Consider the following 13,909-nt stretch of genomic DNA (forward strand, 5'->3'; position numbering starts at 1 on the left):
AGGTCTTTCCAATTTTGGCAAAAGTAATTTCTAGTGCCCTCTTACTGTACCATGTATGTGTGTGAGAATATATCCTATATCATAGTAGTACCTTTTGTTTTGAAAACAGCTTTTTATTGTTTGCCTTCATCTTTCATTTTTTTCAAAACATTTTGGAACCCCACACAACTATGTAATCCAAGCATTACTTAATTAGAAGGCCAAGGAGGAAAGATGACAAGTTCCAGGCTAGTTGGATAGGCTACATACATAGAGACCTATCTGGAAAAAGCAAAACCACAAAAGTCTCTTGGGGGTTAGGGATACAATTCAGTCAGCAGAGTGCTTGCCTAGCATGCTTGAGGCTTTAGGTTCAGTCTCTAGCACTGTATAAGCTAGGCATGGGCATGCATAGTTGTAATCTCAGCCCTGGGGAAGTAGAGGCAGGAGAATCAAATGTTTAAGGTCATCCTTGGATGTATAGCAAGTCTTAAGACCAGCCCGTGCTAATGAGATCCTGCCTGAGAGATCATACTGTGATTTTTCCACCAGTAAAATTGCAGCCACTCAGCTGCATGCTGTTCTAAACCTGTGGAAGAATATTGTTCTTTTAAAGAAAACAGGCTGGAAATGGTCACACAAACCTTTAATCCCAGCACTCAGGAGGCAGAGGCAGGTGGATCTCTGGGCTCTAGGCTGGCCTGTTCTATAGAGCGAGTGTCAGGACAGCCAGAGCTACAGCTAACCAACCCTATCTCAAAAAACAAAAAGGAGAGAAAGAGAGAAAGAAAGAAAGGAAGAAAGGAAGGAAGGAAGGAAGGAAGGAAGGAAGGAAGGAAGGAAGGAAGAGAATGAAACAGAGAAAGAACAGAACAGATAGATAATTAATGAGATAATTTATTGATTTCAGGTATAAAATGACAGATTATTGTTATAAACTACATGGCCTATATATTAAAGATTTTTTTGGTTTATTTTAATTATGTGTGTAGTGCTGGGGGTTGGACTCAGCCTGGTGAGTTGCTAGGCAACTGCTCTTTTCTGAGTTGCAGCCTAGCTTTTCACTCTTTTTTTCTGGATTAGTAGCATTTTTTCCTTTCTGGTGTTCAGAAGTTCTTTTCTTGGTCTTGTTATTTCGCAGTAGTCTTAACCAGTAGAGAAGTAAACAGAGGGCTGTGGAAGTTTCTGATTTCTTGACTCTTCATACAGGAGCTGACATTTAATTGTTGTTTCTGGCATCTTTTCATACGATTTACATTGAAATACTGTTTCCAGATGAGACATTATGTATGTCGACCCCACATGCACTAATGGTTCTTTACTGTTGACTTATTGCTAGGCCTGTTTCATTCTAACATCTTAGCGTTTTTGTTAGACTACACGTTGAAATGCATCACTCAGTCTGTGCTTGAGCTCATTTTATTTTTTGTTTATTCGATTTAACTTCTTGTTTTACTAACCTCAGTGTTTTCAGTTTAATATTGGCTGCATGCTGGTTATATTTATATGCTATATATATTAAAGCCAATCAAGCCTAGCCTGGATTTGGTGGTTGTCTCCATTTCTCGTGCTGGGGTAGCCTTACACTTAGAGCTTACTTTATGTCATGAAAGCCTGACACATAAACAAAGTAACTAAACACAATGCAGATTTTCTTTTCTTACAAAATGATCTTAAAGTGGTGCTGTCTAGGTGGTGGATACGATTGTATAAATACCTTGATTTTATGTTTTTTAATGTTAGTTTTAAAACTTTATAAGTGGATTCTCCCCCTTTTTCTCCCCCCCACCCTTTGCTTTAAAGTGTTGTGTACAGAAGTTGCCCAGCACACTGTCAGAAAGAACCCTTTCCCCGTGTGTCCTCCCATATAAAATACTAGCCAGCATTTCTTTTTACATTAATGTCCCTTTTACTGGGCACATTTATTTATCCTTTTATTAGCACCTTTTTTGCATGCATATATGTAGATTTTTTCTCTTGTTCATCACCTATTTTAATGTCACTAGGAAGGGAAGAATATATTATTGGAATATTTTTGGTTTGTTTCTCTGTTCTGTCTGTCAGGATAATATTGGACACCGCTTACTCCAGAAACATGGGTGGAAGCTGGGCCAGGGATTGGGAAAATCTCTTCAGGGTAAGTTTTTTAAATTTACCAAAATGATGATGACGACGATGATGATAATAAAAAGAGTAAAAGAATGTTTGTGAAGCAAATCTTGTATCAGATGCATTTGTTGTCTTTTTAAACAAGTATTTGATTTTCTCCCATCTTCTCCCCTGCTAGAATAGGCTGTTTTTCCTTCAGCCTATCTTAAGTCATTGTATAGCCTCCATATTTGCTAATAATTGGTGAGAATAAGTTGCTGTGACATTAAAACTTAGAGGGCCATACATAGTGACCCAGCCTGTTTGAATTTTGCATGTGGAGGTGACAATGGTGGACAACAAGGAGCGTGTGTTAGGTTCTCTTTATGCATTTCAGTGATATTTATGTGACTCCTGTATCATAAAGAGAATCATTAAACAGCCAAGTTTAACGTTTGACTTTCTAATTTCTCCCTGAAGCCAGTGATTTTTCCTGTGATTCTTTTGCTCTGCAATCAGTGGGAGTGGCCATAGAGGGGAAAGCTAATGTGTGTAAACTGTGACCTGAGAGAAGAACATTTCTAGGACTGTCCCAGCAGAGGCCATGTCTCAGACTTAGATCTGCTTCTGGAAAATGCATGGTTTAAAGTTTCTATTACACATTTACTTTTAACTATACTACTTATTTGGGTAAAATCTAAAATACTAACATGTGTGCTTCTATGCTCTTGCTGGTCGGAAAGCCATCAACTGTGCTTACTATTTTAGTTCTTTCTAATTGGAAAACTATTGATAGTTGCAGATATGATATGATTGCCAGCTCAGAAACGAGGGGGAACTTCATCTGACCGCATAGAGCCTTCTATAAAGGGAGGTTTGAAGGTAATTGTGCCAGTAGTCATTTGAATTTTGTAAATGACTCATCACATGAAAGCTGAGGGCTATTCAGTGTGTTCAGGTGAACAAGAGAACAGGGAATGCTACGGTCTTTGCATGTGAAGGTGACAGTGGTGGACCACCAGGAACAGATGTTAGCTTTTTTTTTGTGCTCTATTTGTAAAACTTGCTTTTGCCAGGTTGATGTGCTAGTGCATGCTTGTAATTCCAGCACTTGGAAGGTAGAGGCTGAAGTTTGAGGTCAGCTACCTAGTGACACTCTGTCTCAAAAAATTAAACCAAGCCAGGTGGTGATGGTGGCGGCAGTGGTGGCTCGTGCTTTTAATCTCACCATTTGGGAGGCAGAGGCAGGCAGATCTGAGTTCAAAGGCAGCCTAGTCTACAGAACAAGTTCCAAGATACCCATGGCTCTACAGAGAAACCCTGTCTTGAAAAACAAACAGACAAAAACCAAAACAACAAAAACTGAACCAAAACACTAGCAAACTGCTTTTGGTTTGTTTGTGGCATAGATTAAACTGGAGGCTTCATGCATGTGTTCTGACAAAGCATGGTGCAAATATTCTGCAAATGAGCTACATCCCTATCCCTGCTTTTACAATTCCGTTTAATTTTTTTTTTAATTTTATTTTATGTATATGAGTACACTGTAGCTGTCAGACACACCAGAATAGGGTATCAGATCCTATTACAGATAGGATTACAACATGTGGTTGTGAGCCACCACATGGTTACTGGGAATTGAACTCAGGACCTCTGGACCTCTGGAAGAACAGTCAGTGCTCTTAACCACTGATCCATTTCTCCAGCCCCTTTAAAAAATTTTTATTCCGTCTTTTTGGTTTGGGTTTTGTTTCTTGTTTTATTTGTTTGTTTGTTTATTTTGAGACAGAGTTTCTCTGTGTAGCCCTGGCTGTCCTGGAATTCACTCTGTAGACCAGGCTGGCCTTGAACTCAGAGATCCCCTGCCGCTGCCTCTTTAGTGCTAGGATTAAAGGCAATTGCCACCTTCCTGGCTTGTAAGTTCTTACAAAAACAAAAACCAAATGTAAAGGTAACTTTTTTTCTCTTGTTGTAATTGTTGTCTGGGAGGTTTACTGCCTCTGTCTGCTAACCTAGGACTAGTTAGTTGGTCCTGGAAGCTTCTAGCCTCCGTATAGTATAATCCTAGGCCTAGAATATTTTCAGCCTCTGAGACTTGCTGCTGAATAAACTCACCCTTTCTAGTTATTTTTGAACTCTGGGTGGCTGGTTCAACTCAGCTGTTGTAAAACTCCCTGTTGTAAAACTTCTGGTAAAAACTCCTTTCTCCTTCCTCTCTCTGCTGCCCTACTCTCTCTCTCAACTCTACTCCGCCAACTCTCCTGTATTCCTGTACTGCACTCTCTTCCTCCTGTGCTGTCGGTTTCTCCCTTAAGTAGCTTTCCTTTCCTCTCTCTTCTGGTGAGAGTTGGCCATATCCTGTTCTGTCAAATCTTACTCTAATTCATCACTTTGTCTGCCACTCAATTAGACATCACTTTCAAACAAACGTGTGTGCTAAGGGTTGAGCCACACCCTAACTAGAAACAGGTTGAAATATCCTATGACACCCAGAATTTACTTACAAATTGTATTTGGGGATGGCACATAGGAGTTAATCAGTGAATAATATTTAAAAAATTTTTTTCTGAACATTAACCTTTTGTTTTGGAGAGAGAATACAAACATTTGACTGCCATTAAACTTACTTTCCAAGTGGCATAAGAATGCCCTGCAAAAATGCAAGAAAGCTGTATGACTTAGAGCAATTTGTATGGTAGAGACCATAGGTTTTGTAAAAATCAAATTTTGTCCAAAATCAAAATTAAAGACAGGCTAAGTACATACCTTTAATCCTAGCACTCTGGAGGCAAAGGCAAGTGGATCTCTGAGTTTCTGTTTATAGCCAGCTTAAACTACATAGCAAGTTTTAGTCCAGCTAGGGCTATGTACGTGCATTAGTTATGAAATACGTTTGAATCCAAAAGTAATTCATGTTGAGTGTCAGAAATTTTATAATTAGAGCATGGGGAGGGAAGTTGTTTTTTTGTTTTTTCGAGACAGGGTTTCTCTGTGTAGCCCTGGCTGTCCTGGAACTCACTCTGTAGACCAGGCTGGCCTCGAACTCAGAAATCTGCCTTCTGCCTCCCGAGTGCTGGGATTAAAGGCGTGCACCACCACTGCCCAGCATGAACTTTAATTCTTATTTGAATTTACAACTTTTAACATTATTGAACATGTAAATCATTACTAAAATTTAAACCTGATTTCCTCAAGGGTTTTTTTGTTTGTTTGTTTGTTTGTTTGTTTTGGGGGGGGGTCAAGAATTGGAATATTACTTCAGCCCATGCAAGGCTTTTACAGGTGGCTGGCCATACTTATTGGGGCTTCCCTGTTGATAGTGGGCACTGGCAAAGTTGAGGAGAGAGTTTTGATTCTAGAATAAACTTTATGTTGGAATATACTTTGTAATCTGGATTTCATTTTGCATTTGAATTTTATTATTTGATTTTTCCTTTTTGTTAATTGTAATGTTTTAAATGCTTTTTAAAACCCTTACTGTATATGGCACATACTAGTTGTTACTGTTAAAAATAAAGACCCGCAGAAAAGTTATCTGCCCTCTGAAGGCGAGAACCCAGCTTGTGAGAAGTGTTTTGAACTATTATGTATTACAGAAGCAGAGGAAATAATTAATTTAGAACAAGACAAGACTGGCTTGCAGTTGTATTTTGTGACCATTAGATTGTATGCATTTCTAATTAATAGATAGATAGATAGATAGATAGATAGATAGATAGATAGATAGATATAAAATATTTTTTTCAGCTTTGGAATGAAAACCTTGTTTTGCTGTAAAATCTTTCTGAGTAGGTTTAGCTCGGAAGTGGTACCTACACCTCCTTTGCTACATACATTGTCTGAGATATTTGTTTGGCTGTTTTGTTTTAATGGCTGTCTTAGGGTTTTACTGCTGTGAGAAAACACCATGATCAAGGCAACTCTTGTAAGGACAACATTTAATGTTGGGTCTCAAGATGTAGCTGATTTTTTTATTTTATAAACATGGGATAGGTTTAAAGGGTATTTTTTTGAATTAATTTATTTTATATGAGTACACTGTAGCTGTCAGACATACCAGAAGAAGGCATTGGATCCCCTTTTAGATGGTTGTGAGCCACCATGTGGTTGCTGGGAATTGAGCTCAGGACCTCTGGAAGAGGTCTCAGTGCTCTTAACTGTGAGCCATTTCTCCAGCCCTGGTCTTGAGAATAAGGATTTTCAGTTACTTTTGTGTAGAAGTGCTTCCTTTTGGTCGTGTGGTGTTATGTTGTGTTTGGTTTGGTGATTGCATCTTGCTCTGTAGCTCAGGATGCCTTCATACCTGTCGGTCTTCTTGCCATTGCCTCCAGAGTGCTTGGGACACAGGTAGATATTTTAAATGTTTCATTTATTTGTTTATAGTTTCTGTGTGGATGCATATGCAAATGAACGTCAGAGGACAACTTGTGGAAGTTGGTTTTCTCTATCACTGGGATCAGACTCAGTTTATCAGGGGCCATGATGCCTGTACCCACTAGGCCATTTTGCTAGACTTGGGCTTTTGTCCATTTTCTTTCATTAGTGTGTGTAGGCATGTGTTATGCACCCAGTGTACTCAGGTACATTGTGCCAAGTTGGCTATTTGCTTCTCCCTTTTTGAGTCAGAGTCCCTTCCCCCTTTTCCCCTTCCTTCCCCGTCCCCCCCTTTTCCTTCTTCCAGATGTGCCATGTACTCTAAACTAGCTAGCCCAAGAGTTTCTGAGTTATTCTCCTATCTCCACCTCTCATCTTGAAGTAGGAGTGGTAGGGTTACAAGTAGCGCCATTGTACCTGGCTTTTTATGTGGGTCCTGGGGCTTAAATGCAGACTGTCAGGTGTACACAGATAGTGCTTTACCCAGTGAGCCATCTTCTCCTTCCTCTTCTCCCTCCTTCCTTCCTTTCCTCCCCTCCCTTCCTCACTCTTTTCCTTCCTTCTGCTTTTCTTTTTTGGGGAGGCACTGGCAGGAGTGAGGTGGGTGGGGGTGGTAGTGCTTGATACAGGCTGTCTTTATATAGCCCTGGCTTGTCTTTAATTCACAGAGATCTGCCTGCCTCTGCCTCACAAACGCTGGGATTAAGGACAAATGCTGGAAATAAAAATGTGTCCTACCAGGTCTTGCTTCTTCCACTTTTCTGAGACAAAGTCTCAAAAGAGTCTGGCCTCGGCAGCCGGGCATGGTGGCGCACGCCTTTAATCCCAGCACTCGGGAGGCAGAAGCAGACGGATTTCTGTGTTTGAGGCCAGCCTGGTCTACAGAGTGAGTTCCAGGACAGCCAAGGCTACACAGAGAAACCCTGCCTCGAAAAACCAAAAAAAAAAAAAAAAAAAAAAAAAGAGTCTGGCCTCAAGGCATTATGTAACCAGGGATGACCTTGAACTCTTGATCTTCCTACAGCCAGATATGTACCTGGTTTTATAGGTGCTAGGGATTGAACCCAGAACTTTTGTTGTTGTTTGTTTGTTTTGTTGGTTGATGTCTTAGGGTTTTACTGCTGTGAACAGACACCATGACCAAGGCAAGTCTTATAAAAACAACATTTAATTGGAGCTGGCTTACTGGTTCAGAGGTTCAGTCCATTATCATCAAGGTAGGAACATGGCAGTATCCAGGCAGGCATGGCGCAGGCAGAGCTGAGAGTTCTACCTCTTCATCCAGAGGTTGCCTAGTGGAAGACTGACTTCCAGGCAACTAGGGTGAGAATCTCATGCACACACCCACAGTGTGTGCTACCACCTACTCCAACCAGGTCATACCTCCAAATGGTGCCACTCCCTGACCAAGAATATACAAACCATCACAGTTGGTTTGGTTTGCTTTTGTGGGGGGTAGTTATTTATTTTTTGAGACAGGGTTTCTCTGTGTCCTATGACTTAATTGGAAGGCCTTGAATTTACAGAGACACGCCTGGTGAACCTGGGACTTCTTGCACTCTGCCAATTGACTAAATCCCCAACTGTGTTGATCAGTTTTCTTTATATATACTTGTGGCAGATGAGTGGCATATTTGTAAAAGTACAGTCTATTTTTCCCTGTGAAATTTAGGAAAGTGAAAATAATATTAAGTATATAGGACAAATGTTGATCTAGGATTTGTGTTTCTCATTGTCCTGTTTAATAAAATAGTATTTTTTTCAGGGGGATGAATTGAGACATTGTCTCACAAACCTGAGATTGGCTTCAGACTCAGGATAGCCAAAGCTGGCTTGAACTCCTGATCCTTCTGGGTCAGCCTCCTGAATGCTGGGATTATAGGTGTGCATCAGTGTGTTTGGTTTGAGATGAGGTTTCGCTGTGTAGCCTGTGCTGGCCTCCAGCTCTCAGTGATCCTCCTGCCGCCATTTTTCTAGTTAGTGCTGGCATTATGAGTACTGGGCCAAGTTAAGTATGGTCATTTTATAAATTGAAACAGTTTTAGAAAAGTCCCACAGCTACTGAGTATCTGCCATTTAAGTATAAACATGACCTTAAATGTACTTTATGCCCCTTTTCCTTTCAGAGAAAGCTGATACTGAAAATAGGAATGGATTGGGGGAGGTCAGGAAACATAGCTCCTCTGAATCACGAAGCAAGGTATGGATTGTCAGGAAGGCTTGTGCCTAGTGTGGCGGTTCCCCTGACCCAAGCTTCTGGAAGGGAAAGAGTCAAGATTCCTGGTATGAGGCCTGTAGTTTGAGACCAGCTTCTTTCTGTAGCTTACTTTACACAGAGCTTATGTAGTTTAGGAAGCACTGACTCTTCTTCCTGATGGATAAGTAGGTCTTAGTACATTTATCAAAGACAAGCATAGTCTTAGTAGTCTCTGAATTAGATTTAGTATTATATAAAAGTATAAATTTACCATTATATAAAATTAGTATTGAAATAGTATATAAAATCATATAAAGGTATTATTAAAAATGTATGTAAATAAAAGCATATACTTAGTTTTTTGTTGTTGTTGGGTTTTTTGTTTGTTTGTTTGTTTTTGTTTGTTTGTTTTTTTTTGAGACAGGGTTTCTCTGTATAGCCCTGGCTGTCCTGGAACTCAATTTGTAGACCAGGCTGACCTCGAACTCAGATATCCGCCTGCCTCTGCCTCCTGAGTGCTGGGACTAAAAGGTGTGCGCCACCACGCCCAGCTCGCATACACTTAGTATTATGTAAAACTAGTAAAATAAATGTATTATATATAAAAGTATAAATTACTTTTATAATATTCAGCCTTTAACCCTTTTTTAGATTTAATTATTTTCTGTGTATGAGTGTTTTATTAGGAAGTGGAGAGCTTCCACGTGAGTGGTGTGAATCGAGCTCTGGTCCCTCGCAAGTGCTCTTAACCACTGAGCCAGCTCTCCAGCCAGCCTTTAACGTTGTGTTAAGCAAGATCCTGCTTTATAATCCAGGCTGGCATTGAATTTGTAAACCAAGTACTAAGATTATAGATGAACACCAACACATCTGGCTGTCTCTAATCTTCCTACTAGAATTTAATTGATATAGATAAACTCAGATATTAAATAATTAGAATTCAGTCTTCAGTAAGACATTTTAATTTTTAAAAAATATTTATCTTTAGAGTCAAGAAGGATGGCTCTGTGGTTAAGAGCACTTGTTGCTCTTACGGAACCCCTGGATTCACTTTCCAGCATCCACATAGTGGTTCCAGCCATCAGTAACTCCACTTTCAGGAAATCTAAAGCCATTAACCTTCAGGTACCAGGTACACATGTACACATGCATACATGCAGGCAAAACACACATAAAATAAAATTTAAATTTAAAAGATGTTTTTATGTTTATGTGTGTAGTTCTTTGAGACTATATGCCGCATGTCGAGGTCTCCCTGTAGAGGCCAGAGAGAGTGTTGGATTCCTTGGAGCTGGAAATATAGTTATGAGCTTCCCAAAGTAAGTGCTGGATTCTGAACTCCAGTCCTTTGAAGAGTAGCAAGCATTTTTAACAACTAAACTGTCTTTCCAGCCCCAAGAGGTTTAATTTTTAGAGCTAAAATGACGGTGATGGGGGGCTGGAGCCTTAGCTCAATAGTTGAGAGCATTTGTTGCTCCTGCAGAGGATCAGGGTTCAGTTCCCAGCACCCACACCATCATCTGTAACTCTAGAGCTAGGGGATCCAACACCCTCTTCTGACTTCTGTAGACACCAGCCATGTACATGGTGCACAGGCCTCGTGATTCATACCTTTAATCCCAGCACTTAGGGGATAGATGCAAGCGAATCACTGTGAGTTCGAGGTCAGCCTGGTCTACACAGTGTGTTCCAAGACCTCCAGAGTTAGATAGTGAGAACTTAAGAAGCAAAACCAGAAAATACTACAAAGAAAGGGATTGGAGAACAGTAGCCGGAAGGAAATGGTGAACGGTAGACAAAAAGTACGGAATGAAAAGATCACTTAGTTTTCATTATAGGGGTTGTCTGTTTGTTGTTTTTCGATACAGGGTTTTTCTCTGTAGTCCTGGCTGTGCTAGGATTAAAAGCGTACCACCATGGCCTGGCTCATTAGGGGTTATCATATTACTAAAGAGTTTATCAAGGGGCTTAGCAGTCAAGAGCCTATGTATACTGCTCTTGGCAGAAAACTGGAGTTTGGTTCCCAGAATTCCTCTATCAGGTGGCTCAAACCATTTGTAACTCTAGTTCCAGGGGATTCAGACACTGCTGGCCTCATGTGCGTGTACCCACACATATACATAATGAAAAATAATAAAAATTAAAATGTAAAGGATATGTGAAGAGACATTAATTATACAGCATAAGTTCATAGGATAAGAATAATTTCAAATTAAAATTGAAAGTAGAAAGCAATTTCTGTTTTTATCACTCTACGTACTAATTTGTTAGTTATAAAGAAAAGATGATGGAGCTGGGAAGATAGCTCAGTCAGTAAAGTGTTTGTCATGCAAGTGTGAAGATCTGAGTTTGATCCCTAGAGCCCATGAAAAAAGTCAGTTACTGTGGTGTACACTAGTGATCCCAGCTGGAGAGTCAGAAACTGGCAGCAGCCTACAGGTCAAAGAGAGACCCAGACTCTTTCTAAAACCAAGGAGGATGGCACCCGTGGAACCATGCCAGCCAGGGCTTACCTCTAACCCATGTGCGCACACACACAGTGATTCTGCTGAGAAGCAGCTGAGACATTATCAAGGTAAATTAATGGAAGAATAACTAAATAAAAGGGGTTTTTTGTTTGTGAAGCAGGGTCTCATCTAACTCAGATTGGCCTCAAGCCTGCTGTAGAGTAGATGAAGACCTTCATTCCTGATACTCAGGCCTCTACCTCCCAGATGCCAGAGTTACAGGTGATCACCACCACGCGCTGCCTAACTAGATGCAGAACCTCCTTTGTATTTGTTTGTTTGCTTGCCTGCTTGTTTTTAAAGGTAGGTTCAGTATGCAGGCCTGGCTGCCCTAAGACTTATTCTATGTAGACCAGACTGGCCTCAAACCAAAAGATCCATCCACCTTTGCCTCTCAAGTGCTGGGAGTAAAGACATGTGCCACAGTGCTCAACATAAATGAAACGTCTAGAGGTAGATCGTTTTTATTGATTTAGTTTTTTAAATCTTTGAGGATGAAGATGATGATGTTATTTGTGCTTTGTGTATGGAGGTCAGAGGTAATGTGCCTCTGCATTTGCTGGGCTAGCTAGCTTGCAAGTGTTACAGTATTCCCTCTGAAATAAAATTCCCATTTTTCAGATCAGGAAATTGAGTCTTATTTTCTGAGATAAGTTTCTTCTGTAGCTCTGTGTTATTTAAGCAGGTCCTGAACTTCTACATCCAGGTCTTGGGTGTCCTGTTTTGCAGGCATACACCACCATACTTGACAGGAAATTTCCATTTCAGATAGCAATTTGTCCAAGATCCTATAGAAAATAAGTAGTAGAATCGTGCTAAAACTTGTGCATCTTTTTTCTATTTTAATAGAATCCTCATGAGTAGGTTATTTCTGTATTTATGGAAGTATTTAGTGATTCTAGGTATTAAGTCCAGGACTTTGTTTATGCTGGTCAGGTACTTTACGGCTGAGCTCTTTCTGTATAAAAAAATCAGTGCCTTGAATCTAGTTCTTCAGGAAGCTAAATTAGGTAGTAGAAACCTTTCACAGATTTTTATGGATTTTCTTTCTTTTGTTTTTGTTATTGTTTTGTTTTTCGAGCAAGGTTTCTCTGTGTAGCTCTAGCTATCTTGGAACTTGCTCTGTAGACCAGGTTGACTCAAGTTCACAGAGATCTTCCTGTCTCTGCCTCCTGAGTGCTGGGATTAAAGGTATATGTTATCATGCCTGGCATTTTTTGTTTGCTTGTTTGTTGAAAGATTTTTCTGATCTCTCAAAAGAAAGTACTAAAACTTTGGTACCTTAATTTTCTCCTTTTTATTTTTGCACCATGCACACGTGTGCATGCATTCAGTTTACATGAATTTATTTACTAGGGACAGAATACCATGGTATGTGTGGAGGTCAGACAATACCTTTTGGGAATTCCTACTGTGCAGGTCCTGTTGATCAAACTCAGGTTGTTAGATTTGTGGCAAGTGCCTTTACCCACTAAGCTGTCTTACCAGCTCTCCTTGGGTTTTTTGTTTGTTTTGTTTTGTTTTTGTTTTTTGAGACAGGGTCTTGCTGTGTAAACAGGTAGGCTTCGAATTTGAGGTGTTCTCCTTGCCTTATCGTCTGAGTGCTGAGATTACAGGTGTGAGCCAGTGTGCTTCTCTGTGGTATTTGTAGTGTTCTTCTTTGTATAATTTTTATTACTTGTGTATTTCTTTTATCCTTCCTTGAACTATAAGTTTCTAAAGACTTGTAATTGCTGTGTTTTTGCATATTCTTTGTTGTTACTTTGCATGGTTTATTCTACATATGTTTTCGGATTCCTTAGAGTAGCCCAGAACAACACTAATACTTGAAGACAGACTGGGGACAAGCAAGATGTCTTGATAGGCAAATGTGCTTGCTGTCAAGCTTAGCAAGCTGAGCTTAGTACCTAAGACCCACACAGTGGAAGGAGAGCGCTGACTTGTACCAGTTGTCCTCTGACCTCTGCTCGCACATGTACACCATGACAGTCACTAACACAGCCACTACCACCAATAAATGAGGGAATAAATGTGTAAAAATGTCAGGTTTTCCTCCCGATTACTTAATTCCCAGAAATAACAACTCTGAGACTAATTATTTATTAATAAATGCCCAGGTCAAAAGGTTCAGCTTGTTCTCTGATTTGTTCCGTAACTTATCATTCCTTTTATTCTAACCCGAGTTTAGCTGTGTGCTGACTTACATACGTCTCCTCAGCATTCTGGGTCAAATCTCTCTAGTCTGACTATTTCCCAAAGTCTCTCTATCCCTGACATATGTCCCACCTACTGGTTTCTGCCTCAGCTCGTTGGCCATAAGCTTGTTTATTGACAGATGATGCTACTAAGAGATTCTCTTATATATACATGTAAATTGGAGGAGAAAAGTGGGGGTGAGTTAGGAGTTGAGCAGGTGAGGGTGTCCTGTAATCCCAGCACTCCAGAGCCTGGGGCAGGAGGTTCATAAGCAGGCTGGGCTGACTATATAACATAGCTGGGGATGAGGAGGATAAACATGTAAACCCATACCTGCATATGACTTAGAGGGAAACAGGTATAACAAATACAATGTGAGTATTATAATGGTGATACTAGAAAATGGAACAGTTTAACTTAGAATTTCAGTTTATTTAACAATTTAGCAGGCAGAAATGTTACCATTATGAGAATATTGAAGCAAACAACTATTTCACATCTAACCAGATATATTTGTTAGTAGATGTATGAAACACAGATATCTATGGGTCTGTTTGTTTGTTTGTTT

At 40.0% G+C, this 13,909-nt stretch overlaps 1 protein-coding gene across 2 annotated transcripts in view; it reads left to right on the forward strand.

The window, feature by feature from the left end:
- The window catches only part of Gpatch8 (G-patch domain containing 8), a 78,626-nt gene that overhangs the window by 26,966 nt on the left and 37,751 nt on the right, over positions 1–13,909 (forward strand). For both annotated transcript variants that reach the window (XM_021177201.3, XM_029483228.2), the window contains one exon: positions 2,044–2,116. In XM_021177201.3, coding sequence (XP_021032860.1) covers positions 2,044–2,116 — 73 coding nt within the window. The remainder of the gene's footprint in view (positions 1–2,043; positions 2,117–13,909) is intronic.

This window comes from Mus caroli, unplaced genomic scaffold, assembly GCF_978045245.1.
Source record: "Mus caroli unplaced genomic scaffold, Mus_caroli_1 scaffold_13, whole genome shotgun sequence".
Classification (NCBI taxonomy): Eukaryota; Metazoa; Chordata; class Mammalia; order Rodentia; family Muridae; genus Mus; species Mus caroli.